At 44.6% G+C, this 27,994-nt stretch overlaps 1 protein-coding gene across 4 annotated transcripts; it reads left to right on the forward strand.

Moving 5' to 3' along the window:
* The first annotated feature begins 273 nt into the window (after positions 1–273).
* Positions 274–27,932, forward strand: SMCO4 (single-pass membrane protein with coiled-coil domains 4). 4 transcript variants are annotated; one of them, XM_057399851.1, is made up of 2 exons: positions 274–417; positions 26,850–27,932. In XM_057399851.1, exon 2 carries the CDS (start codon positions 26,982–26,984, stop codon positions 27,159–27,161), a length of 180 nt encoding a protein of 59 aa, XP_057255834.1. In that variant the 5' UTR covers positions 274–417; positions 26,850–26,981; the 3' UTR covers positions 27,162–27,932. The 4 variants fall into 4 exon arrangements, with proteins under 4 accessions (XP_057255834.1, XP_057255835.1, XP_057255836.1 ...); XM_057399852.1 differs by lacking the exon at positions 274–417 and adding an exon at positions 612–651; XM_057399853.1 differs by lacking the exon at positions 274–417 and adding an exon at positions 2,237–2,271.
* The last annotated feature ends 62 nt before the right edge of the window (positions 27,933–27,994 follow it).

A 27,994-nucleotide genomic window follows, 5' to 3' on the forward strand; every position in this document is an offset into this window, starting at 1 on the left:
TCCGCTCTCGGGCTCCCCGTACTCCCCGCTGCTGCCCTCCCGTCCCGCACAGCCGGCGGGGCCCAGGTTGTGACTCACTCACCTCCCACCCACCGCTGCCTCCATTCAGGCGGGCTAGGAGCGGCGGCGGCGCCGGCTCGTTCCTTGCTTCCCGCCGCGCTCCACCACAGGAGGCAGCGGCAGCGGCAGCGCAGCCGCGGCGAGGCCCGGGGGCAGCGGGTCCCTCGGCGTGCGGCAGAGGGCGCCCCGCGTTCCGCTCAGCGCGGGGCCGGGAGGAGCCTCCGGCGCGGCCGGGGCGGGCTGGAGCTGCCACGTCTCCTGCGCCGAGCGGCGGGGCAGCCGGCCCGCGCCTCAGCTCCACGTGTGGCGGAGCGGGGAAGTTGCCGGCGGCCAGCTCGGGCTGTGCCCGTCCCTCCGGTGAGCGCAAGTCCAAGTGCGGGCGCTTGGCGGCCCGCTGGCCTGAGGGAGGGCGACGGGGAGCGGGCGGCGCGCTGCAGGGAGCGCTGAGGGGGGGCCGCGGGCCGAGCCCAGCCCGCGGTGTGCCCAGGGGAGCGGTGGGCTCGGCTCCCGGGAGGGCCAACTTCCTGCGGAGTTCGGCTCCGAGCGCTCCTCGGCGGCGGCCGCGGGTGAACCGGAAAGTTTGCAAAGCCGGTGCGGGGCGGCGGGGAGCCGGGGGGCGAGCGCGGGGCGCGGGGAGCCGCCGCCTCAGCGCGGGGGGGGCGGGCGGTTCGCAGCGCGCCTCTCGCCTCAGAGCCCTGACACCGATCGCTCCGGGCACGGACCCCACCGGGGCCGGTCCCGGTCCCGCTGCCCGGGGAGAGCTCAGGTGAGCCGGTGGCGGAGCGGAGCCGCGGCGGGGTTGGGGGGTGTGAACTGCAGCCCCTGGAAGCGGAGCTGAGCGCGGACACAGCGAGGGCAGCTCCTGAGGAGACTCGGGGAAGACTTCAAGGGTTTGATCTGGTTTTCCTTCTTAATTTCGGTTCACCCGTCGCGAGTACCGGGGAACGACTGAGACTTGTGTTTAAGCAACCGGTTGGGGGGGAAAAAGCCCTCAGGAAAGCGTTAAAATGGGACCCGGGGAAAAAAAGAGAGAATTTTCTGAAAGTGAAAATGTGGCTTTTCTCTCTTATTTTAACCTCTGTGCCTTAATTTGTGTGTGTTTTGTCCATACAAACATGAGTTCGGTTCATAGTTCTTTGGTTCTCATCGCTGGTTACCTGTAAGAGATTGGTTTGTTTTCTGTTCTTTCGTAACCGGTTGTGGTTCAGACCATCTTTTAAAGCAGCAGGAATTGGATGTTCTCAGTCACAGAGATTTCCATTCCAAGGTCCCGATCCTGCCTGAGGTTTGTATGGTGTGGGTCTGCAGTACCACCCTGTGCTGGGACCTCCGGGGGTTCCGTGTTCCTCTCAGTTGTAAAGATTTGATTGTCAGTTGTCTTCAGCTTTGTTAAGGAATTTCCTCCTTTAAATGAACCAGAAGCCTTGCAGGAATTCCCTGATGCCCTGTTAAAAAAAGTGAGATGAGTTTCTCATTAGTACATTTTTAATAACTTCCCCCCCTCTCTCTTAACTGCCTTTAAGTGGCCTATTTATAACATAGAGCCCTCCTAGACTGAAGTTAAGAAGAAAGCTGATTTTAGACTGTTCTCAGCCTTTGTAGACAGAATTTTCACAGATCTTTGTCAGGTAAATGAGCTGCTCCTTGTCATAGCAATGTTAGCTGCTGCTTTCCCTCATGCTTTGTGGGAAATGTGGAAGGGACGTACCTATCAACTGGAATTTTGTGTGCGGCTGTCAAATACTCCTTATTGTATGGGAAACTCTAGGAACTGCCTGTTCTTTAGTGCTTCTTCCAGGGTGGACTTGCGTAAGATTCTGCTCCTCAGGGGGTTTTGTCAGAGCTGTTTGTCACGAATGCAGAGTGATACAGCACAGCACTGCAGACATAGAAAGGTAAAGAAGCCATTTACAGAGCTGGGCATCTTTGGGTGCTGCCAGAGTGGACATGGGAAAGCCCTCCTTCTCATGGGTCCTTAGCACACTTAACACCCATCAGGGATGTGGTTGGTGTTCACAGGTCGATGGGACTGCTCTGTGCAAGACATCAGGTCATTTAGCAGTGGCCGCATTCCCACACCTCCTGTCCATGAAGCACCACCTGAGCTTTAACGCTGCACCAGAGCATCAGACTTGGGTGGACAGTGCCCTGTGTGAGGCGGCACAAGGCTGTTCCCCAGCTGATGGCTGTTTCCTTGCTGCTTGTTTAGAGGTGTGTGTAGTAACAGTGAGGAGTGGACTGTATGCCAACAAGTCACTGCTGTATCTGTGTGCTAGCAAAATAATCTTGATCTTTTACTTTATTATTATTTAATCGTGTTTTTCCATGCATTAAATAGACAGTGAAATGCTTTTACATATATATGATATACATGATGATTAGGTGGTAGGAGCTGGCTTATGGAACAGTAGATGGACTATACCCTAAGTCTTTCGGCCATGGCACTTAATACGTAATGTAATGCAATGCAGTTTCTGTGTTTGTTTTTGTTACAAATGTTCCCCCTCCACCATCTTTCTCTTTTGCCTGTTACTTTGAAGCCCAGCGAGACTTGTCCTGATGGGGTGTACACTACCAAGAAGCAGTGGTGGAGAGGGGCTGAAAGAATTTCTTCATTAAGAGTCCCAGGAGACCTACCCTGGTTCAGCAGGTAGCACTGCTGTTGTGGGGATTGCACTCAGACACATTGATCCTTTACAGTGGCATCAGGGTTTGAGGGAACTGAGCACCAATTCGCTGTACTGAATCGGGCTGGGTTTTGCTTTGACTGTTACAGCTGTGTCCCAGCTGCTCCCAAAGCCATCTAGGGCCTTCCAGAATGGATCTGGCATCTCTTGATTCAACTATTTTGGTCCAGGTGCTCCAGAATAAAACTGTCTCTGTCTTTGTACTAATCTCTGTCATGAGCTGCAAGATGCACCTATGGGCAGGTTGATGTTCAGTAGCATCCCAGTCTGGATCTCTCTGGTTTTGGATGGATTATGGAACTCCTGTCACGCTTATAGAAATGTCCTGAGAGGAGATCTTGGCTGTTATCTTCTCTGGAGATTTCCTAGGGTTGGTTGCTGTACAGGGACACCAGAGCAATGGCAGAGCTGCTCTGTAAGACCACAAGTTCTGTAATCAGGTGGCATGTTTTTTTTCTACAAGGTAACAGATCCTGAGGGCCCTCCCTGATTGTGCCCTTTTTTTTTGTTCCCCTTTTGGTTTTGTTCCTTTAAATTACTGCAGTATCAACTTTCCAGTAAGGGCTCAGTAAAGCTGAGAAATTACCTTCCTTTCTGCCCATTATGGGAAAGAGTTATGTTGACAGATGTGGGCTGTGTGAGGATTTGCTGAGCTCTTAATCCTGTTTGTGGCTAATAGGCCATGCTAATGTGAAAGGCCATCTCTTTCAGTATATAAAGGTCTTAACTGCTTGCTACCTTAGGGAAATGTGCTGTTAAAATGCTGTAATTGTCTTAGCAGTAGTGGCAGGCCTTGAGTTTGTTGATGTAAAATGCGGCAGTGCAGGCCTCTCCTCCCTACTTTTTTCTTTTCTTGAGAAAGAGATTTTTACTTGTTAAAACAAACCCTAAAGTAATTGCTGTAGGCAACTGAAGAAGTAGGCTTTGTATGTTGGATGTGGCAAACAGCCAGAGATCAGGTATTTTTGAGCCCTTTAGGCACATCTATATTGCGCGGGGATGAGAATGTGTGATAATATTCTCTTTGTTGTCTTTTGCCCTAACACTGGTTTAGTTTTGGATTTGTTTTTTGTTTTTTTTTTTTTTTTGTCTTCTCCATCCTACTTTGTTTGAATTCTTGTATGCTGATTTTAGTTGCAAAGAAGCAAGTCACTTCATCACAGAATCACAGAATGGTTTGGGTTGGAAGGGACCGTAAAGCTCATCCAGTTCCAACTCCCTGCCATGGGCAGGCACACCTTCCACTAGAGCAGGTTGCTCCAAGCCTCTTCCTACCTGGCCTTGAACACTGCCAGGGATGGGGCAGCCACAGCTTCTCTGGGCACCCTGTGCCAGCGCCTCACCACCATCACAGTAAAGAACTTCATCCTAATGCCTAATGTAAACCTACGTTCATTAAGTTTAAAGCCAGTGCCCCATGTTCTATTGCTACATGCCCTTTTAAAAAGTCCCTCTTCAGATTTGTCTCTTTAAAATGCAAGTTCTGTGCTTTTAGATGTCTGTGTGCCTCAAAGTTTCTGACCATTTTTGTCATTAGAAATCTCACAGGAATTCCTTAATTATTCAATTATTCCAAATTGCTATTAAAGTTCTGAAAGTATAAGCATAATGTTAAGTGTATTAACAACTTGACTAGACAGAGAAGTCTGTGCCATCAGTATGCTCCTCAAAACAATCTAAGTAAATAGTATGTGGTGACACGACTTCCCCTGCAGTTTCATAGGAGTGTAGAAAAATACTACTTTACACCCTATATCATTAGTGTATGCTATTTAGGCAGCTACTTTATTGAAGATACATTCTTGGGATCAAAAGAGTTTCATTGTGTAGTTTGCTGGTGGGATTCTTTGGGGCTAAAAAGCCTCTGAGCAAAGGAACTGCTTGTCTTCCTGTGTGCTAATATGCAGTATTAATGGCACTTGTGAAATAGGGACCTTTGTTCCATGTTAACCAAGTGTTTGGTGGAGGACATTGATAAAACCAGCCAATGAAGCTGGGTTTGTAGATGGAAGATGGAGGGTGATTTGTGATGCTGACTTGGAGTATGCAAGACACTTGATTTTTGGGTTTTTCTTGAGCAGAGGTTGCCAACAGTGCCAAAATAGTTGTATTTTCACTTCTGTATTGAGTACTGTCTGTAAGAGCTGCAAGGGAAGGCTGCTGCTGTGACCACAGTGTATTCTCTAATGGACTTATATGAGCCCAATATGAGGCACAATGAGCCAAAATGAGACACAGTAATAGGGAAAAGTCAGCAAATGTGTCAGTCTTGAGGAATGCTTTTTCTTTACACAGTTGGTAACAGTAATGCTGGGCTTTTGCAGGTCCTTTGCCAGGTGTCTGTGGACTTCCTGAGGTAAGGAAACTTAGAAAAGGAGCCTGACTGCATGCATGGTGGGTTCTGCTCCATTCAGGTGAGTACTGATCTTCTGCATTATGGCAGAAGGTCAGAGGAATGAGTGTGCAAGGTGTTGTGAAGTGGCCAGATGTGTATAGCAGGAATGCTGTAACTCGTTATTGGACTCACCACCAGCTGCATATCAGGCTAGAGCATGAACTCGGTGGTGCCTTAAGCTTTCGTGCCACCTAGCCTCTGATCTCCTCCCTTTCATGAGTCTTATTTTGTCTTGTTTGGATTGCACATGTATTCATTAGACTTCTCCTAATGATCCTTTTCCTTGCACTATAGTGATCTGTATTTTTCTTTCCTATTTACTCCAAGCTGTTCTTTGTCAGTCGGTCTGATTTTATTTCTTTAAATTGCATCATTAGATTGTATTCCTTCTGTGCATCCCCCCGTGTTGTTTACATTTGTTCTTCCTTTATCCATCTTCTTCTATTTTTCCCCTTTTAACTCTTATCCTTAGAGGAACTCGGTTTACTCTTGGAGACCAGCCCTTTCGTATTGATTGCCAGCTGCTTTTATTGAAGCTCATTTGCATTCTCTGCTCTTATTGTGCCAGACAGAGGACTAGTGATTTTGAGTAAAGCTCTTTCCCCAAAGGCTTTGCTCAGAAATTGTTTCTGTATTTCACAAAAAGAGTGGGAAATAAAGAGCTGCATCAGTGCAAAAGCTGCTTCTGCCTAAGCCAATGTGTTTGCAGCTTTGTCACTTGAAGAGTAGAACTGTGGCCTGCCCTGCTGCAGGCACAAACGACTTCTCCAGGCTGAAATGAGCTGGTGAGGGGAGTACAGAATGATGTGGCCTCCTGTTTACTTATGTGGGCACCCCTGAGACTCTGGCAGTAGCAAACCCAATCCATTTTGATTGGGACTGTATTGTCTTGGTACTTCTGTTTACAAGCACTTGTGTAGCTGTGATTTATTGTATTTTTTCTATTTTCTTTTGGCCATAGGCAGCTCTAAAAGCATGTAGTAAGTGTAAAGATACACTGTGGTTAAGGAGTTGAGGAGCTGTGGCTGTGTAATAGTAAACTTGGAAAAAAAATGGAATCTGAGCAGGTGCCTGGCTGGGCTTTCGTGCTCAAAGTACTACCTGCCTTCAGATAGGCTCTTTGATAAGGGTCCTTGAGCCTTATTAATTGTTAAGTATAAAAACCTTTTATTCAGGCCATGTTGATTTGGGCTCTGTATCATGCTAGAGGCATGGATAATCATGATTTGGATGTACCCAACCTCAGAGTGTGGATCCATCTCCTCAGTCTGCTTTCTGTTTATAAATCGGTCTCTGCTTTTTTACCCAGTGTCAGTTTGGTTTTGTTTGACACCTTGGCTTTGCGTGTGCATTTGGAAAGAAGTTCTCTGACCACAGTACAGTGCTTAGCATTAGGTCTGGAGAGGAGGTGTGCTGCATAAATCTGTTACTGAAACTCACTGATGTGCTTTGCCTCTGAAGTGTTTGTTCCTAGAGTGGCTGCTTACTGGTAGTTAGATGTCAGTAGTGTCTTGCACTTTATATAGCATTGTTGTGTCATGAAAGATCTTGTGCTTGACTCTGACACCCAACTAGAAGGATAACAAAAAGAAGGAGTTGTTCAGGGAAGCTGCAGCAAACCGCTTTTAGTTACAGAAGTGCCCCCGCAAACATAGCTTAGGTACATGGCTGTCATGATACAAATAAGATTCAAGATCCCTGAGCTTTTATTAGACCTTACTGGTGCCAGTATAAAATGTGGCTCTGAGCCTGGAGCTGTGCCACAAAAAGGCTCAGGGTATTCTCCTGTAATTGTTTGGTTTTGCTTAGAAACTATTACATTTACTGTGCTGGCTGGGTCTCACTATCAGCCCAGCACACGTACCATCATGCTGCAGCCTACTTTGGGTGGGAGTTAAACTTTAGCATAGTTTAGGATAGGAACTGAAGGATAAACATCCGTCTTAAGTGCAAAACAACTCAAGTTTATTGAATTCCTAACTGTGTAAAGGAGTGTAATTATACTGCTGTGGGGTATGTTTGAAGGCTTGGAGACCTAAAGTTCCTTGTGGTGAAGGACATTGGCATGGGGGAAAGGGCTGCATGTTAACTTCTTGCTTAATTTTTAGGGTTTGATACTGTTATTCAGAAGTCTTGATGCTAATTCTTGTTGCTGAATTGAGGTTATTTCAGCCTGCAGAGCAAGCCATAGCCAGTTTCCCTCCATTGTTTAAGTCTTTCCCACAGTGGTAAGAGAAATACTTAACAGGATGGGAAACAGTGCCTGTCAAAGGAAGATTTGCTCTGAAATCTGATAGCCTGAACTGTTTTTAAGTCTTTTATATTTCTGCAGGTTGAAGCTGACTTGCTTTTACTTCTTTCTGCTGGTAATAGAATTATAATAGAATTATCTATGATTCTGTGATTTATTTAGCATGTTAACTCATTGTACAGTAACCTCCAACAAACATGCTTTGGGTTGTTGGTTTTTTTTTAATGACATTATAAATTGGGGAAGAGAAACAGAACTATTTGTATACAATTGTCTTATTGCTTTTTCTGTATCTTCCAGCTATAGCAGTGCCTCCCTGAGTGGGAGAAAGTGAGACCTTTCTGTTCTGTATCCGAACTGAACAAAATGCAGAAGCCAAATTGATTCTCACTCCTACTGTTGACTTTTCAAATCCTTGCCTTTGTTAATAACAGGATAGGTTATTACTATTGAACATGATGATTTTTATTATTTTTAAAGAAAGTTATTAAATTTAGTGTGTGCTTAAGGGAAGTTCCCAACACCCAAAGAAACCTATAGGAATAAATCTTAGGAGCACAAACGTTCAAATTGGTGCAGTCCTTCTGGACTAATAATGCCCTTCCTAACACAGATAGGGAGTAGCTATACAGTGCCTTGCAGCTGACCTGCACTTCTCTGCCCACACTCTCAAATAATTAGACAGGAGTTGGAGCTTCTCTCTAAGCCTTCTGGCATTGTTATTTCAACACCATGCTCAATTTAAAATGCAGCACTGAGAGGCTGGCCTGTTTTAGTTCAGGTACAGCACCAGTCTAACTAATAACTGCAGCTTCTGAACTGGAGATGGTTTGCATCTGATCCTCTGGACAGGAGTGAGGAAGGGTGGGTCTGCCCGTGGTGTACCAACCTGTCATGCCCCATGACTGGTTCTGGTATATCAATGCAAGTGACAGTTGGCTTAACTGTTTACTCATGTTCCTTTCCTCATTCATAGAATCACAGAGTGGTTTGGGTTGGAAAGAACCTTAAGATCGTCCAGTTCCAACCCCCTGCCATGGGCAGGGACACCTCACACTAGACCATGTTGCTCAAAGCTCTGTCCAGCCTGGCCTTGAACACTGCCAGGGATGGGGCAGCCACAGCTTCTCTGGGCAACTTGTGCCAGTGCCTAACCACCCTCTGTATGTGTTCCTGGGATGCCCAGCTGCCATAAGGAGGTTAGTCTCAGCTGGCTGTTGTGACTCTGAAAAACAGCTGTGGGGTCTCTGTGTATGTGTGGTGGTGGGTTTGTTTTTAGTTGGGGAGAGGGGAGTTGGTTGGTTTGGGGGGTTTGGGACATTCAGAAGAAGGTACCTGTGCACTTGGTGCCTGTGGACGTCTGATGTCTGGATGTGTTTTCTTGGCAAAGATTGGTTTTCCAATGCCTGTCGTAAGAGTGAAAAGAACGCCTAAAGCTTTCCTGCTTAATGCACTTCCTTGACCTTTTCAATCACTGAGCTTTTGCAAGGATATAAACCTGGATGTTTTACGTATGCCATGTTGCTGAACTAAATGACAGTTTTGGCATTGCGAGAGATACAAGCTTTGATGATAAATGCATTGGGGTTTTTTCGTCTGGATAACTTTAAACTCTCTGCTGGGCACTCCTGAAGGAGAAACTCAGTGTGAAGAGAGGTCTACTGACAGTTTTGGCCTTAGCAACCCTTAGAAGCACAGGAGAGGAAGAATGAAAGGAAAGAGCCGCCGTGTGCAGAGTCTGAAGAATTAACATCAGTCTTTTTTTCATATAATGTAAGGAAAGAGGTGACTGGAGAAAGAAATCTTCCCTTTGGTACTAGCAGGGAAGCACAGACAATATTTGAAAGCCAGATAAGGCCCCACAAGCAGCAGCAGCATATTACACTACAGAAGCTTTCTGGGCTGCGATCAGTGTTCTGAAATGTAGTTTGAGAAACAGCCAACAAAATAGGTTTTCCAGGGATTGAAAAGACTTCCAGTTAGTGATTCCTCCTCATCTCTGAGCTTCAAATAATCCATACACCTGCAATTCAAAAGTATTTTTAAGCTTAACGTTATTTTAATTAAAAAGAGGCATCATGGCAAGGTACTTCACATTGCGTTTGTGCTGAATAACATATACTATCTGAATAACTGACTGACAACTCTGCTATATGGCATTTAGTCACTGCTGGGTTTTGTGCCAAATGTTAGTTGTTGCTGGGGTGGGTTTTTTTTTTGGTGTGAAATGAAGGGGTATGAGTTTTTCTCTGAATATTTTCATTCTGTGAATGTTTCTGTTCATTGTGTGAAAATAATACGATGCTGTGTTACTAAACCCAAGGAAAATCTAGGTTGCAGGCATATCTCACAGTGTCGTTGTCTTTTGTTTTCTCCCTGTAAGAATCACAGTAGATGCTGAAGGTTTGTTAAGCTTGAGGAGGGATATGGTTGCTTCCCAAAATAAATACTGTTTATGAAAGTTCATTTCAAGTTAACTCCAGGAGAGTGAACATACAAGGAGGTGGGGACAGAATGTTTTCTTTGGAACATACCTTTGCTAAGTGTATTTTTAAAGGTTGTTAAACTGTTTACTGCCTAGGAAACCGAGGAAGTCAAAGAGAGGAGGAGATTATGGACCTATCTGTTACTTCAGTGCTGTGGCGTTTCTATGACTTCCATCTCCTACACAGTTACAAGCTCTGCAGGAAAGGGATATGCAACTTGTGTTGAAAACTTTGAGGTTTCCTGTTTCTCTGAGCTTTCTGCCTGAGCCACTTTGCATTCACTTCGTATTTTCATGGCCCTGGAAAATCTATGGCCTCCCCTGCTCCTGACCACCCTGGATAGCCATCTCTTCCCTTCAGAATCGCAGTGCCAGCAGTGTCGCAGCATCAGCTATGTGCAAATCCTTTTGAATTCGACTGTCAGTTGTATTTCTTGCGAATAAAATGTTGCTGTTACAGAATTCCAGGGAGCCCTGCATATGAACGTATCAATTATGTGTCAACACAACAGCATCTGTCGTTGAAATTGGGTATCATTTATTTGGCATCAGCATAGCAGAGATTTGGCTGACAGCCAGGGTAAAATATTCTACCAGAAACTGCTGCAACAGGAGCTATCTCTGAATTAATTCTCTGAAATTCAGGTGCTCTAACACCATCTTCTAATAAATTCTTAAGACATGAGGGACCTTATGCAAACCCCTTTCAGGTTCCGCGTTCTTGTCTACTTTTATTTCTATTTCATGTCCAATTTGTTGTTGTTCCTGCTCTCCAAAGAGATACATGCAACGTTCTGGGATGTATACATCCTGTAATTTAATATCCTTTTTTGGCTTCTCATTCTCTATTCCAACACTTGTTTACATAAAAAATTTCAAATGAATGCAATCAGTGATGGCTTCTGTGGAGAAACGTTGCTTAACTGTGAAAGAGGTAGTGCTTTCAGAATAGGAGAGTAAGAAATTATGCCCCTTCTCGCAGGAAAGATATGTAGTTATTTGTTTGGGGAGCTATTTTTCCCTGTTTTTTCCTGATTAACTTGGTCTCTCCAATCTTCTTGCTTTTTCTTAAACCTTACCTAAGTAAGTTTCACATTTCCAGAGATGTGAGTGAGTCAAAACAGTGATTTCGGAAAGTCAGGGAACACTGAGTCCCTAGGATTTGTCACGGGCATAATTGCCATGGTTCAATAAGTGTTTTGGAGTACTTGTGGGAAATCAAAACTCAGATCGCTTTGCTTTTGAATGATCCTAATCAGACCTGAAGGAGGTAAAGGAGTAACTCTTCTGTTCAGTGGTACAGCCTGTAGTAGTCAGCTGGTTGATTCTGGTACCTTTTTAAAATTGGAAACAGGAAGATCAGAATTGGAAAGCGTAAAATATGGTAGGAAGTCTGGAACATCCAAATATTTTCCTCGTGTCTCTTCACTGGGCTCCAGACATTCCCTGTCTCTTCATCAAATTAGTTTTTCACTTGCATGCTAAAGGAACTCCTTTCTAGGAAAGCATTAAGAGCAACACGGAGATGAAAGTAGTTGGAAGAAAATGTGCACTGGAAGAAAAGCTTGTAGGATAAAGATGAACTGGGGTGGTTTTTCTTAAGGTTTTTGGTTATGTTGTTGGGCTATTTTTTCTCTCAGATTTGAAGTCTTGTGAAGTTGAGTTTCTCTTGCGGGGGGAGAGAACAGTGAAAGGAAGGGAGGTCTGTTGTGTTGCCTGCATCGTAAATGGGTTGGTTTCTGTTCCGGTAGAAAAGAAATAATACATTTGGGTTAACTCTTAACTTCATCCTCTCAAAAGAAATCACACTTTTGGAGTTAAGTAATGAAGCCTCTTCAGGAAAATCAGTGCTACCTTTATTCAAGCTCCATTTATTCAAGAGTTCAGCTTTGTCACTGCCCTGGCATAGCTTGAATTTAATGATTAACCTCTTAGTGACTGCTGATGTAACTTTTGGCTTTCCATCTGGTACTTTATATAAGCATAAGCTAAGATGATAACAGAATGCTGTAGTAGAGCAGAATGTGCTATTTGAGGAAAAAAAATCTCTTTCCAAAATCCTGTATGCAGTATACATCAGCCACAGTGAAACAGAGAGAAGCCCATTAAGAAATCCGATTAGCTGTCTGCTCTCTAGATGAGTTAAATCTCTGTCCGGTGTGGTGATCCGTGCTAACTGGGGGCTTATCTGGTAATAGTGCGGTTGCCTTTTCTAGAGGTGCCTTCTCTTGCAGCTCAGCCTGGCATGTGTATTCATTTCAGCCACGTATAACACTGAATGTCGAAGTGATACCCTGTAATAAGTTTTAAAATCCTCTTCAGTGCTGAGCCTGGGTCTTGTTCTGTTGAGTTGCCCTTCCATTCAGTAGATCCCCTTGTGAGATCTGAAAGTGTCATGTAAGCACTAGCATACAAGAAGAGGGAGAGTCTGCTTTGTGTGAAAGCTGCCCTGAGAAGCACAGTGTTAGGGTCGAGGTTCAAGGTAAAGTACTGTCAGGTACTAGTCAGTGAGCTTGCTCCAGCCATAACCAGCTCTGTAATTTTTTGCAGGTTAAGAAGAAATCCACAGAATTTTTGGGAGGGAAAGATGTCAAAAGTAGCTTTAATGTAACAGCCTGTGAAGTGTAAATTGTTTTTCTGATAAAATGGAGAATGTTGAAGAAGAGCAATTCTAGGCTGTGTGGAGACCTCATAGCAGCCTTTCAGTATCTGAAGGGGGCCTATAGGGATGCTGGGGATGGACTCTTTATTAGGGACTGTAGTGACAGGACAAGGGGTAACGGGTTAAAACTTAAACAGGGGAAGTTTAGATTGGATATAAGGAAGAAGTTCTTTCCTGTTAGGATGGTGAGGCACTGAAATGGGTTGCCCAAGGAAGTTACGAATGTTCCATCCCTGGCAGTGTTCAAGGCCAGGTTGGACAGAGCCTTGGGTGACACGGTTTAGTGTGAGGTGTCCCTGCCCATGGCAGGGGGGTTGGAACTAGATGATCTTAAGGTCCTTTCCAACCCTAACTATTCTATGATTAATTTATGTAAAATGCAGATCTGCTGTCTGCTGCATATCCATAGATATTTGTGTCCATGGAGAGACGTGGGTAAAACCTGTGGAGCACTGTAATAGCAACTGAAACAAGTAGCCAGATGGGAGCTGAACTTCCCATCAGCTCTTGCAACATGTACATAGTCCCATGTCTTTGAAGGTCCCTTGTGCTGATAGTGTTGTTTCCCATCAGTGTTTGCTCATCTTTCATCTTTCCTTTCATTTGAACAGATGAATTTTGACTGTAGGTGTCCTGATGATTGTTTTTTAAGTGCGGTACACTTTTTTCACTTTGATTCCATCAGGTTACCATGATCTTAAGCCAGAGCTTTCTGCTTTGTTTTGTTTTTCATTCTAAACTTGCTATCTGAAGTACATTTAATAGGTGTCCTTTCTGTCTAAGGCTTATAAACAATTTTGACCTGTTGCTACCATCCTGCTTTAGTGTGCTCTCTAGGAAAGTGAGCTGCTGCATATGGTGCAGTACCCAAGATAAAAGGCTATGCTTCTCCTTTTCCCCTTTAAAAACCTTCGTGATTGTAGTTCTAGTTTCAAGGCTCGGTTAATTGAGGGGGGAGTAAATCTCACCTCACTGTTGGACAGAGGGGTAAGCAATGTTTGATGGCCTGTATGTACATAGGAGGAGTAAGTAAATCTAAGTATCTTCTGTTATCTCTAGCCCTCTGTAGGCAGGATGGTTCTTAGCATCCTGCTGGAGGTGATGCATACTGTCCCCGCATCCAAATGCACAGAATGTGCTTGTTGATTCTCTTGTGTTTTGGAGAGCCCATGCTCAAGGGTATGGGTGCATTACACTTGGCTTTATTTAGAATATTCAGGTTCTGGACTGGTTAAGGCTCTGCGCTAAGGGCTCTGTTAAATCACTGCCTGATTTTCTGTCCAGGTACTTGGTTTATTTGCCTCTCTCTCTCTGTTGAACCTCTGTCCCTTTTGTTAGTGTCCCTGCTTCCTTCTAGTTCAAATTAGTGACAGTTTTTGAGGAAAATAACAGTTTCCTTTTCCTTTATGCCTGCACCACAAATTCAAAGGACAAAATACACCTTTTCACTCTTGGGAGTGAAGTACTATTTTATAGTACTGTCAGATTAAATATTGGGGTCGCTGAATCTACTTCTGGCACTGCAGATCTTGTATTGAGGAACAGCCTGTTTGGAGCAGTGTTTGCAAAACCATTTCAGTACATCTCACTATTACTAAGCCAGTACTGCAACCTTATGTAAGCCAGTCTCCATCCACTTAACTCCAGGACAACTTGGATGATTAATATTTATATAAAAGCTTTTGTGTTTCCACAGTGAAATTGTCTCGCTCTCAAAAGAAAAGGTGGCTTTTTCCCTGTTGACTCGGTGTGAAAAAGCTTGCAGAGGCTTTCAGCAGCACTGCATCCGAGACAGGCATCAGCAGAAAAACTGAGCTTGTCTTTCATTTGGTATTTCATTTTGTGCAATTGCTTACTCTGAGAGGAATAAAACATTTACATGTATATTAACCAGTGTTTGCCAGCTCTTGGAGTAAAGCCAGTTCTCTCAGGGCCAAACAAACACTCTGAGTGAATGAGTAATAATCTGCTATTGTCACTCCTAATTTATGGATGAGTAGATAGAGTAATGTTTGCCATTTTAAGTTGTCCTATTTGCTTGAAAGACTGAAAATCACAATTAGCTATCGGCTTGGGGTATCTATAGCATGTCTGCCCATAGCTGATGTACTCAATGTAGCTGTTGCAAAAGTTCAAAACCTCCCTGCATGATAAGAAATAATTGTGGAAGAGGATGAGAACTCATGAAGGTTACAGATGTTTTGGGACAGAGGCTGAAAAGATAGATGGCATCTCCTCTTTTAAATGACATGCAAGTCCCTGTGTCTCGCTTGTTTTCTGGCCAAATCTGTATCCTCATCTCTCTCACATTAATAGAAAGTTAAAATCTGTGAATTCCCAAGGTAATGGCTATATTGAGCTTTTGTTGTTGACAGAGAAGTAAGAGGAGGATATGATACTGCGTACAATGCAATGATGTTTGCCTGTGTCTGTGAGCCTTTAAATTTGCTTAGTTTTTCAGTGAAAGTGATTAAAACCAGTTTCAAAACTGTTTTGTGTATTTCTGACCAGCTTTTCTCATCTTGGCAAGGGTGGGATGAATAGTAACAGCAACAAGACTTCCTTTTCTTCAGAAAGATGCCCATTTTTAATGGGAGCACTGAAAATCTTACCCTTGCAAAGCCCATATTAAATACTGCAGAGGCAAATAGCATAGCATCCCTCTGGAGTAGGAGTTTGAGGCATCAAGAGTCACTCTTGAGATGAAATTGACTCAGAATGTCCTGTGAATTCTTCCCTGAGCTCTCCTGGCTGGTTGTGGAGGAGTGTGCTACATCACACCTAAGTACATAGCTGGGAGATGGATGAGCAGTATAAACCTCACTTGGCAGCCACTAAGAGTAAATAAACACAGTGCAGAGGTGAGACTGATCATTGCTGTCTGTCTGCTCTGATGGATTGACTCTTCCATCCACTTATTCCAGTCTTTATTTCACTTCATGCAGCTTTTCTTCCATGCACTGGTTTATCTTTCCTTTTGTTCTGCTTCTTTTCTTGCACACTGAGGGGGCTTTCCTGCTCTTTCTGGGTTTCATCATCTTGCTCACCTACTCGCACTGCACCACAATTTATGTATGTTTTTCTTTCCCCCCACTGCATTAAACTTCCCATCTGTGGTGGTGTTAAATGAGATAACAGCAAGAGCAATTGGTGTGGATGTTGTAGGTACCAGGAGCCTACAGCCCTGGGTGCAGCCATTAATATTCTGTCAGTAAGCTGTGAAAGACAGGCTCTGAAGAGATGCCTAAGGACATGATTCCTGAGTCCCTCTGAAAGGTCAGACGTGGGACTTCTGTACTGTGCAGCCTTAGCTGTCAGTTGGTGTTCACAGGCACTTTGATGAGATTAAAAACTAATATATCCCCATTTGGAGAGAAGGTCGGGTAATACGTGATCCAAACCCTGTGCCTACTGTGTCATGGGCAGGTGCCTTTACACACCCTTTCTTTGCACACCCACAGTTCCCAAACCATCCATGGGCCCCAGTGCTGCCTTGACTGACACTGTTATGGATTCAGGGTACAACCTGAAGTGGTTTGATTGTTGAGTGCCTGCTGTTTTGTTGGCATGAGGGATCTACTGAATATTCCAGGACGCATACTATTGAATGTGGCTGATGTGAACAATGAAGCAAAATGAGCCCTGTTTTAAAGAGCTGGTCAGCAGCATCTCAGTAAAAATGGAGGTGGGGGGGGGGAAACAACTGCACCACAAAGCCAATGAATAAAGAGCCCCCAAAGACAGAAAATATAAACCTCAAAGATGGAAAAAAACCCTCCAACCAACCCACAGAACAGCCTGGGGCAGTGCTGCTTGCAATTGCTTTAAAATGTGGAACTATTAATATTAATCTGAATTAATCTCTACAAAGTAAGAGAGATACCTGTGTAGATCTCAGCAGCAGCAGGTGCTTTTGCAGTATTATAAATAGAAAGCAATACAAATTGAGGTGCTTATTAAATCTGCCTTTATGATGCTTTGAAGAATTTCAGTGGAACAGAGAAGAGAAATTACCAGAGGCTCTGGGTTAGGAGGGTGACGCAAATAGCTGTGCTGCCAAAGGGAAGGGGACAGGAATCAGAGTAAGTGATAGACTTGCTCAGAACGTGGTATCTATCAGAGATCTGTCTCTAGCATGGAGAGTTTTTCCAAGAGCTTTGGAGGGATGTGACTGACCAAGGGAGGGCTTAAGTTTTTTGGTCACTTTTAATACAGTATTGAATTATAATACATTTTCCAGCAGGTTGCACTGTAATGCTTTCTAGCACTTGCATTTCCTCAAGTTTTTCCTTGTTTTCCTTTCCCCTTCCCCCCATTGACAAAAACTGCAGGAAACATCCATGTTTGGGAGATGGACTCGTTCAGAGATTTTTCTGCCCTGTTGGCTAAGGGCCTGGTGAGGCTCCTTCATGGCATCTCAGCATTTTCGGGAATCCTGGAAACACTGTAGGGCCTGTGCAGAGAGGAGCTAAGCTGAGGAGCAAACAAAGCTTAAAGTAAACCGGATCAGAGCAGGAGGCTCAACTGGCAGAGAGACTATTAAAGATGAACCGGAATTTGCTATGTTCTTTTATTTGAGATCCTTAGATTGATGTGATTTGGCAGGGAGCATACCAGGAAACCCTAGTGTGGCAAAACGGGTGCTCTGGGGAGCAGTGCATTGCCCTGTGTGCCAAAAATTGCCAAAGTTTGAATGTAGAGAAGCACAAGCATGCTTGCTGGTGGAGAGAAGCTCTGCAGTGGCACTCCTGGCCCTTCTTGTCTCAGTCTCTTGCACACAGACAGTGAAGGTTGCTGGGTTAGAAATAGAGATAACACACCTGCACATGCAGAACAAGGGAAGTCATTGTCACAGAGCGAAGTGGGGAAGGAAATGCGTGTGGACCAACAGGACACCTGGCATCCATGCCCACATCTCCCTGGCACTGCATGTGTGGGTTTACAGGAGCTCAAGTGGCTTGTATGCCATACTGAGCACTTAATGTGTTCCATCTGTGGTTAGGAATTCAGTTGCATCCATATCATAGAGTCACAGAACCATTTGCGTTGAAGGGACCTTAAAGCTTGCCCAGTTCCGACCCCTGCCATGGGCAGGGACACTTTCCACTAGAGGAGGTTGCTCCAAGTCCCATCCAGCCTGGCCTTGAACACTGCCAGGGATGGGGCAGCCGCAGTTTCTCTGGGCAGCCAAAAAAGACAACTTAAGCAGTGCATGAGCATGACTACCCTTGGAATAGTTTGGATCTGTTCAGCAGAGAATGATGCTGATATCCTTGCACTAAGCGTATCGGGGTCAATGCACGATTGTGTATCATTGGTGACTGAGAGCACTGTGCATATAGCAGATTGCTTTAGAAACAACCCGAGTGGAAAGGGAGGCTGTGCAGGAGGAATAAATGAGAAGGGAGAACATGAATACTGTTATGGAGGGGGATGTAATATTTTGTCTTGGTAAGTGCTTCAAGAGAAGGTCACTTGCACTTCATGGTGGTTGAACTATGGTATTGATCCGTAGCTGTTTGCTGAATGTTGTAGAGGAACTTCTGAGCCATCCTCTGTCTACCTGAGCTTGCTCATAATGGACTTTGTTACACACAAGGCTCCATAGCATTTGCTTTTGCTTCTGAGCTTTGAGCCGGTGTAAAGTGCAGTGCTGTCTGGCTAGGGTTTAAACCACGACAGGATTGTAAATAGGAGCACTAATAAATAGCAAGAACCAGTGTTGCAGAACTGATTGAGCAAAACAAGGCTGTGTTTAGGAGGTGTTTTTGCTGGGAAACTCCTTGGTTAGACTGTGCAAAACTTTCGGTCTCTGTAATTTTATTAAGTCTTAATTAAACTTTCTGCAATTAAATGAGTTTACATTAATGTCACACTGTTTTATGTGCATATTGACGGGCACTAACAGGGATTTGATCAGCCTAATCCAGCTATATGTAATTATGTGCTTTCTCCTTAAATAACTGCAAACAGAGCCTACCTATCATGGCAGGAAACCTGCGGCTTTATTATAATGTGGGATTGTTTAGTGAAATGTAGTGAGGCCTCAGCTTTTGGCTGGGGAGTAAACAGAATGAGACTTTAATGAGCCCAGCCATAGGAAGAGAAACCTTCCCACCCATCCTGTGTAGCAAGGCCCAGTTCTTATCTTCCCCCCAAGAAAAGGTGTCCTGATTGCATTGTTGTCACACTCATACTGAGCATGTTTCTGTACTTTGACAGGAATTTGGGAAAGTGCAGATTTCGGGCTGCTGGAGGAAGAGCTGTAGCTTAAACCTGCAGTGCTGTTGTAATGTAATGTGGAGGGGTGTGTTTCATTCACTCATAACTTGATTACCCAGATCAAATGAGTGTCTAGAAGGCAACAGAGTTGGGAATAAAATCTGCCAAATGACAGCACTGCATACGCTCTAAAACGCCTTCCCTGTTTAGAAAACAAGTAAGGAAGGGAGTAACACAGGCACCCACTCCAGCGATTGCGTTTGGGTTGATTTCTGTGTGATTTAGTTCATCTCCAGCATCCTCCCCTGGCACGTGTACAAGCAGGGAGAGGCAGGCGTGGTGCCAGCAGGCTTTCCTCAGCCTCCTACTGGAAACCAGCCTTGCCAAGAGAAGCTGGAAAAACCAGAACTTCAGACTAGCCCTGAAGGGGGTGAGTTTGGGATCTGAACCCCTCACTCGGCGTGCTCTCGTGTTGCATCCAGCTTGCTTTCAATCCGTGAATACCTCCCAGTTACTTCATAAAATCAAATGGGAGGTGACACTGTTGGTGCAGTGGTCTTCGTTTTCCCCTACAGGCCTGTCTCAGGAGGGCTTCAGGACTCCAGGTACACATCCATCTTGCCTTTCTCCTGTGGCAGGTTTGTCTTGAACTAGAAGAGCAAGATTTCACTTCATGCCTTCTGAAGAAACAAACTGTTTCACAAATAGTTTGAGTCCAGCATCATCAGAGTGTCTGTTGGTCAGGAAGTACACACATTGTTCCTAGATATTGCCCTGGTATCTTAGAAGCTGTTCTGTCAGCTATTTTCTGTGGGTCAGTCCTGTGTACACCGTTCCCTTCTTGCTGCATGCACACACCCCAGGCTCACCCGTTGCCTTTGTGGGTTCTGTGGGTTTAGATTTAATGACCAATTCTCGCTGTGGGTATGGATTTTTCTGCCAGCCAAGCTTTAGCCTGGCCTGAATTTTCAGCACCATTTTAATGACAGTAGAATTATAATAAAGAGCAGTGACAGTCCCTCAGCTCTTCTGTTTGCATTCTGTAACATGAAGCTTCAGACCGGCTGGTGTTCCGCTGGGTGCGTGTCTTGGGGATCTGTTTCAAACACGTTGATAGTGATGCGGTACCAGTAGTTTGAATGGGAGAAGTAAATGACCAGACCCCACAGTGGATCATAGGAACAATGTTTCCCATCCAGGTCATTGTCGGCTCGGATGATGAGCTCTGGTGATAGTTAAGCTCATGGTGTGAGTCAGCAGCCACAGCCCGGGTCTCGGGGGCTCATGACCTGGACGCAGCAGCACTGAGAACAGAAGTGTTACTTTCACACTGGTTTCCTTTTGCTGCACCTTCTTGTAGATGCCTAACACTTGGGGTTGGTGTGGGAAAGCAGCATATACATTCTGAGGGGCTCTGACACAAGCAGCTCCTTCATTTGTATTTATTTATTTAGCATAGCTATTTAGAAACGGGCTGAGTTTCCATAAATGCAGTGGGAAGAGGGATGGTTTGTATCCAAAGGACACAAAAGGATGTGTCTCAGGAGCAGCCGAGAAAATTGCTTTTTAAGAAAGCAGCTGAGCAAACGCATAATATCGGGTCATACCCTAGGTGTTGTAGTTTACTGCATTTATGTGTAAGATCCTCGGTAGCTGTATGGGTGGGGAATGACAAGCTCTTCTTTTCTGGCCTCCCATAGGAACTGAATCCATGCAGTGACACAAATTAGGTGTTTGTTTTCCTTGTGTTTATAAGAAACATTAGTCCTGTTTCTCCACTGGACTTCCTGTTTGCACAAGTTGGCTTGATGCTGGTTCTTCACCCGCAAAGAGGAATACAGGTTATTTATATACCTGTGTGCGGAGCAGAAGGATTTGCCTTTAATTTACTTCCTTTTAATTGCATTCTGCTGGGTTTCTTTGCTGCATTCAGGGCAGATAGCATTGCGCTCCAGTGCTGTGCATGCCAAAACCACTGTCACCTCACCTCTGTTTAACAATGCCTTCCCAGCTGCAGAGATCCGTGGCTTTTTGTTTCTAACACAGATTACTCGCTCTATCCAAGTCCTCAGCATTGTGAAAACCGCATTGAAGTAGCTTTGTGCTGTGGTGGCCTTGTTCTCTCTGACTTTATGGCAGCATTCAGTGCTGACTTTCATTTTCCAAGCGCTCTGAGTAGTTTGGAGACTTTCATAAGCCACATTTCCAGTAAATGTGATGTTGTAGTAATGATGGGTCAATTCAGATTCAGGTCTGTAATTTGAGGAAGAAAGCCACCACCCCTCACTACAAAATAATGCTGAACTGACTTCAAACAGAATCTTAATAGTCCCGTATTGTTGTGTGTCTAATTAAAAGCTTTTACCCTTGAAAGCAGGGTTGTTTTGATTTGCTGATCCTAATTCCTTGCTGCAGTCAAATAGATTTGAGGTAAATTTTCATGATAATAAGAATTGGCCTCATGCTGTAACATGAAAATCCATTTTTCACAGAGAGAGACATTTTCTCTTAATGCTTTTCTTCATTTTTAGCACACTGAAATCAGGACAGTGTCACTGCAAGAGAAGATCTCAAGTTTAGCATCTCTTCAGGCTTTGCGTTCAGCTCTGCACTGGTTCCCCTGTGCAACTTGGGTTGAAAAGGACCAAACTGGGGGATCCAGAGCATGGGAGAGTGCCGAACCTGGAGTTAGGTGTGTGGCTGTTCCTGCAGAGCCCTCATGTGCTCAGGTTGTTTCATTAGGGGGTGGCTTGTACAGAGGCCATTTCCTTTTTGAGCAGGTGATAATCATTTCTCCTTGTTAGTGGTGGCACAGAGCTGTGCTTCGGGACCAAAAGGAATCATCCCACAGTTGGAATATTCACTTTGTCATGAGGCCACTTTTGTGTTGCTGAAAGTGGGTTGGCTGGGGAGGTTTGAGGGGAGGGAGGAGGATGTGGCTGGGATTAAAGCGTTCTGTTAATCCTCTGGGCAGGCGTGCTGTTTAGGGTTCAGCTCTCTTAGTTAAATTGGCAAATCCCTGCTGTATCCATCTTTGTCACCCACACAAGTGATTACCCAGAGCATTTTGCTCCTTTAGAGCCTGTCAAATAATGAAAGTATTTTTTTAACTCTCATTTTACATTTAGTGTTTAAAACAGTGTAGCAGTTGTGTTTGAATGGGATGGAAATAGTACTGGACAACCACTGCTGCAGTTGCATTAAAACTGTTACAATCAAGCTTTTCAAAGCAAAATCTCCCTCTTTGGAGCCAGGTTTGTGTCTGATACAAGCACAGGAGCAGGTTTAGCTTCTGTCTCAGTACAGGAGTTGGGTGCAAACTGGTCTAAGCGTTCACTGCAAATCATACGGAGGTAGCAGACACCCAAGAGGGTGAAGGTGTTCTTTAGAGAGGGCATGAGAATTGTTACTGTACTCTCTTAAACCTACCAAAACTGAAACACCAGGTTAAAAACAAGGGACATAGCTGGACATGGATGGATGGATGGATGGATGGATGGATGGATGGATGGATGGATGGATGGATGAAGGCTGCATGCAGAACTGAGGTCTCTGGAGACTCCAGCAAGAGCTTTGTACGCAAATATTCCTCTTGTGTAAATCTGTCCCAGCCTCCTACTGAAATACTTCTTAAAAAGTCCCATTTAGCTGCATTTGTAAGCTGGCCAAATCACCTTAGAAATTGGTGACCTTGCTGATGCTGCTCTAGCAATGGCCAGACCTTAAAGCTGCAGGAAAGAAAATTCCACATCCAAATGTGGCATTTCACCTCAAGGTAAAATCAATTCTGGAGTAATGATAAAAAATATGGGGTAGCCTAAAACAAGTCTTGCCCTTAGTACCCAGGGTTTGTTTAACAGTATTACAGTTCAGTCATTTATTACAAAAGCCCCAAACATCTGCACGGTTTCAAAGGTAGGAAGTAACTTGTATCTATCATTTAGACCCCACTTTAATTAAGGGTAGAAGTAAGAACGATCCTACTTCAGTCAACGTGTTGTTCCTGGCTTTGTGTCTGTTCTGCTGGGACCGTGCAAGCAGAGCACCCTGTGCCCATGGCCCCGGGGCTTGGGCAGCAGGGAACAGTCCTGCTTCACTAGTGGGAAGCGTGGTCCTTACCATCAGGCCAGGGAGTGCTCCTGTTGTAAGGATTGTTCAGCACGGAGTAGTAGTTCCTGCTAACCAGGCTGCCTTTTGCCCCTGGTGTCCCCACCTCTGCCTCTTTCCATCTCTTGGACTCTTCTTATACAGCAGCTCTGGCTGCAGCTCCCTGAAGCAATCAGCCCAGCAGCAAAAATAGGTAAAAGCTGATAAGTTTGTTCGTTTTAGTTCTTGACTGATGCTGGTGTGTGCTGGTGATTGGGAACTGCTGGGTTTGGGGCTGTTCAACACTCAGATAATCTGGTAATTGTTGCTGCTTAGGTGTCTTGTGTCCTTTCTCACTGCGGTTGGCAGGCAGTTTGAATACAGCCTGTCCTGGTTGCTGCTTTGTTGTTTAGGTTTATTTTTAATGTTTCGATAACATCCATGGCCCCAGGGGGTAAAACTTAAATGATAAAAATTAATTCTTGTCAGATTCATTGTTTGAATTTCAAGATGTTTTGCTGTTGCAGAAATGTTACAGTGTCAGCAAGCAGGATCATGAGGCCAAGTTAACCCAAATTGCCTTGCAAACCCTTGTAATTTGGGATTTGGAGGAAAATTATTCAGCTTAACACCGCTAATTCATGCTGGAAGGCTGGTGATAATAAGTTCTTTAGATGTCTAGACGTACAAGTACACTAAGTGCAGATAAGTGAAATCATCTGTGCATGTGTTGCATGTAGAAGGAGATGCAGAATTGCAATACTTTATACCAGACTGCCATAAATTCTGGCTGGGAGATGGTTGATGTGTTCTGAAGGGTATCAGCCCCCCCAAGTTTCACTACAGCCTTCTGGTACAAAATGATCTCTGCTTAACCGTAGTTGACTTGCTTTAAGATGCTGGCAAGTGCCTCGGCATTGGTATGAGTGACTTCAGCAAGCCCACTGATTGATGCTTTTAGGTTTTGGGGTTAGCTCTGCAAAAGCAGTTCAGAGTGACTTAACCCAGAAGGTAGAATGAAGAGCGCTTATATATATATATAGGAAGCAAGGTGGATGATTGGTGAGGAGGGATGTCATTGCTGTAGGGGATGTCAAGGCAGGGTACTAATTTGTGATTTTTTTACTGTGTTGAAGAATGATGTGTTTAGGTTTGTCTTCAGTAGATGGAACTTCTTAGTGATTTGTTCTGCTTGAAACCTCAGCCTTTCAGTGTCAAGATGGAGCACTTCAGTGTTAGAGAGAAGAAAGGGTGAGGCTCTGCCAAACGGATGCTTCAAACATGTATCAAGTCAACACTCATTTTCTTGACCATTGGAATGGTTTCTTTGTAGCCAGAAGGTTCCTGCGGGGGAAGGGGGGGGGAGGAAGGAACTTTGCTATAGTGAATTTAATAATAATCTCATCACCCCAGACAATTCTATTACCAAATTTGAAATTGCAAAATTCATAGAAGGAAGGTGAAGTTCCAGTCTCTGGTTAGTGCCAGGCTCCTGTCATGCTGTTGTGGACTACAGATACCCCGCTTCTGCTGGAGCCTCTTAAACTCTTCTGTTGCTATTCCTACAAATATCCCAGTGAAGCGAGTTGCTGATTTTCCTAGTTTGATAATTTCCAGCCTTGGCAGATGCTTGGCCCAGGCTGAGCCGTTAAGAGAAATGGGAATCAGTCTTAGTGAGATGTGTGCGGTCTGCGGCAATGAGCCCTCTCCTGTTCTGGGAGACTGGGAGTGGGAAGCTTGTGTTTGAGGAGCAAAGGTGAGTTTCCACTTCTCCTGCAGTGTGAGTTGGCTGGTCACGAAGGTTAGAGTGTGCACAACATTGAAGGACCTGCAGGAGATCACTTTCTTATTGCCCTTCTGAAACCAGCTTGCTCGGAGATGTTTTAAATGGGCATTGCTAACTAGCCTAATGACACCCATCCCAGTGCTATAGTATTTCCTTCTCTCTTCACGTGATTCAGCCTCAGGCACAGGCAGGGTGATCGCTGGCTGAAGGAGGATGTAGCTCAGTAACATGAGATTAATTTATTCTCACAGGCCATGCACACCACAGGGACTGAGACCCTGTGTAACCCTCGCTCTGGCCTGCTGTACTTCATGGATCTGTTTCTTCCTTTCCCCTATCAGTAGTTACTTGCCTTCCAGTGGAGTCCATACGTGGCCGGTAAGAGCCTTGGCAGCAGAAGGGAATACCTGTGGCACTCTTACTCTGCCTGCACAACATGGGCTGTAGGATTTCATCTTGTGTAACTGAGCACCGGATTTTAAGTGCTGTTTCATACCCACATGAACACAGCAGCATGTACAACATCCCAGACCTTTCCTGTGTGGAAGCGCTGTCTCTTGCAGTGATTGTCTAATCCTGGCAGGAGCCTCTGTGCTCATACCGGCAGCAGGAGCCTGGCAGCAGCTTGCAGAGATTCACTGCTTCCATTTCATGGTTCAGTTAAGATGAACCCTAAGGCTCATCTCTCTGAAAACTAGGGTCCAGTTTCTGTGCAAGTCCTTCTCTGCCAGTAGCAAAGCCAAGTAACCCAGTCTACTGGAAATGTACTTGGAGATTGATGCCAGATTCCCAAACTGGAGAGCATCAGCTCGCAGCTCAAGTGGTGCTGACATTTGCAGGAAGGCTTTCTCTTCTAAGCTGTCAGATGTTAGCTAGTGTATGTAATTAACTTGGTATAATTTTGCTTCAGAATGAAATATTAATTCAAAAGAGACTTAAAAAACCACGCTGATGTTTTTAATGTCTGGGTAGCAAGTGATGCTGTGTGGAGCAAGGCATACATTTATTGTTGGAGAGGTTAGTTTTCATGGCAACCCTGTTCATTACTGTGGCACACAGAAGTTCCAAAGGCTTTTACTGTCCATCACTTCTTGGGTCTTGTGAGAAATCTGAATACAACCCCCCCGACGTACATTAACAGTGGAGACAGAAAGCATTAGGAAAACGCTGCAGCCTGAAATGCTCTGGTTGTCTGATCACCCAAAGGGCAAACATCAAACTTGAGTTTTGCACAGTAGTTGTTTTCTAGAGTTTGAAAATAAAGCTCATGACCAAGCAGGAGGAGAGGGCATGGAAAGGGAAGGGGTAAAACAGAGATTTCTTTTGCCCCTGTGGACATTCAAGAGTTAGCTATTAGAAGTGATAAAACGGCAAAACCAAACCAAAAGCCCACAGCTCGCAGAAGGTGGAATACCAAAAAGACTCTGCCCTGAATTGGTGAGAATTGAGGATTTGCTGAGAAGAAACAGTTATGAAAGTTTAGAAATGAAATGGTCCCATTTGACTGAAAGATGGAATGGGTGGTGTGTGTAGTTACTGCATCCAGTTCCCACTTACCTCCCCGTTATGGAGTTCACTGACCACTTCTGGTCTCTCTAAATCTGTTCTGTGTTTTGAGTTCAACACTGCAGCTGGCATTGTTTCTTCTTTTCCAGACGGTAGATTTAGATTAGATATTAGGAAGAAATTCTTTAGAAGATATACCAAGTGGAGCTGCAAATGGCTTTAATAAATAATAGAATCCCAGACTGGTTTGGGTTGGAAGGAACCTTAAAGCTCATCCAGTTCCATCCCCTTGCCATGGGCAGGGACACCTTCTACTAGAGCAGGTTGCTCCAAGCCCTGTCCAACCTGGCCTTGAACACTGCCAGGGATGGGGCAGCCACAGCTTCTCTGGGCACCCTGTGCCAGCGCCTCAGCACCCTCATAATGAAGAATTTCCTCCTAAAATGTAATGTAAATCTCCCTTCTCTCAGTTTAAAGCCATTCCCCTTGTCCTGTCCCTACACACCCTTGTAAAAAGTCCCTCTCCAGATTTCATGTTGGCTGCTTTAGGCACTGGAAGCTGCTCTGAGGCCTCCCTGGAGCTTTCTGCAGCTCTCTCAGCCTGTCTGCATAACAGAGGTGCTCCAGCCCTCGGAGCGTCTTTGTGGAACGTAACTGGAATGCATGTAGATCTTGTTCAAAAGAATTGTTTTCTTTCCTTCTCTTGCAGTTTCTTGTGCAGCCAGCCCCTTGAAGGAGTAGGAATTCTTCAACCTCTTGTTTCAAAAGACTGTGGACTGTTTCCTGCTGTGCAACTCCCTTCTCTCTCCCATTTCAACGAACAAAAGACCCTAAGAGGAGGATGAGGCAGCTGAGAGGAAAACCCAAAAAAGAGACCTCCAAAGATAAAAAGGAGAGGAAACAGGCAATGCAGGAGGCCCGGCAACAGATCACCACCGTCGTGCTGCCCACGCTGGCGATTGTAGTACTGCTGATCGTTGTGTTCGTGTATGTAGCCACTCGCCCAAACACAACAGAGTGATGCAGCTCCTCACACTCCCAGCCTTGGGGTTTTAACTGTTTTATCAAAAGCCAGAAGGAACTCCCTGCCGCTCCCTTAGTACTTCACAGAGGAACTTGTCAGCTTCTCACTCTTTCTCTCATAGGGTCCTGTGGAGCCTCTTTAGGAATGTAACATAAAACGTATTTGTGAGCGTGCCGGTACGTTTTATGGTCAGTTCTTGTGCCTTTCAGACTTTTAAAATGGTGTTTTTCTGAAATCCATTGGAAGCTCTAGATTGTAAAAGGAAATTGGGCTCTGCTATAAATTTGTATAAAATCAGCTTTCAGCTTTTATCACTGTTACGGATAATGTTGCCCCCATGAGCTCCTGGATGTCTGTTTCAGAACTTCCAAAGAAGTGCATTTCTTCTTTGTACTTACTGTCATAAGAAGTGCTTTGATTCAGAAAGGAGATATTTATTTTTTGAATAAAAGAGAGAAGTCTTGGAATCTTCAAATTATTTTGCAAAGAATGTGACTTATTGTGAAAGCCCACATTGTGTAGTGATTTTTTTCATTAAACACACCAGAGTTCCCCTAAAAAGAGTTTCTTTTGCTGTGAGATGCCACCACATCAATTGAATTCTTCAGGATCTGCCAAAAGGAATCTTACAGAGGTTAGAAATGGAGGTTTCTATGAGTTTATGGGGAAGTAACTAACAATGAGTGATGTGAACACAGACAGTTGTTTATCTGAATGTTAAATATTTAAATCTGTGTAAGTGGCAATAAAAGATGATTTTGGATACAACCCTTGATTTGATTTGATTTATTTTAAAGGAAGGAAAAGTAACAGTGGTAGAACTTAAGTCT

Source organism: Pezoporus wallicus, unplaced genomic scaffold (assembly GCF_028554395.1).
Source record: "Pezoporus wallicus isolate ANWC-B61680 ecotype Strahan unplaced genomic scaffold, APGP_CSIRO_Pwel_v1 scaffold_6446, whole genome shotgun sequence".
NCBI classification, from domain to species: Eukaryota; Metazoa; Chordata; class Aves; order Psittaciformes; family Psittacidae; genus Pezoporus; species Pezoporus wallicus.

Coding starts and splice junctions, on each gene's coding strand:
- SMCO4 (XM_057399851.1), top strand. CDS start 26,982: ATGAGGCAGCTGAGAGGAAAACCCAAAAAAGAGACCTCCAAAGATAAA.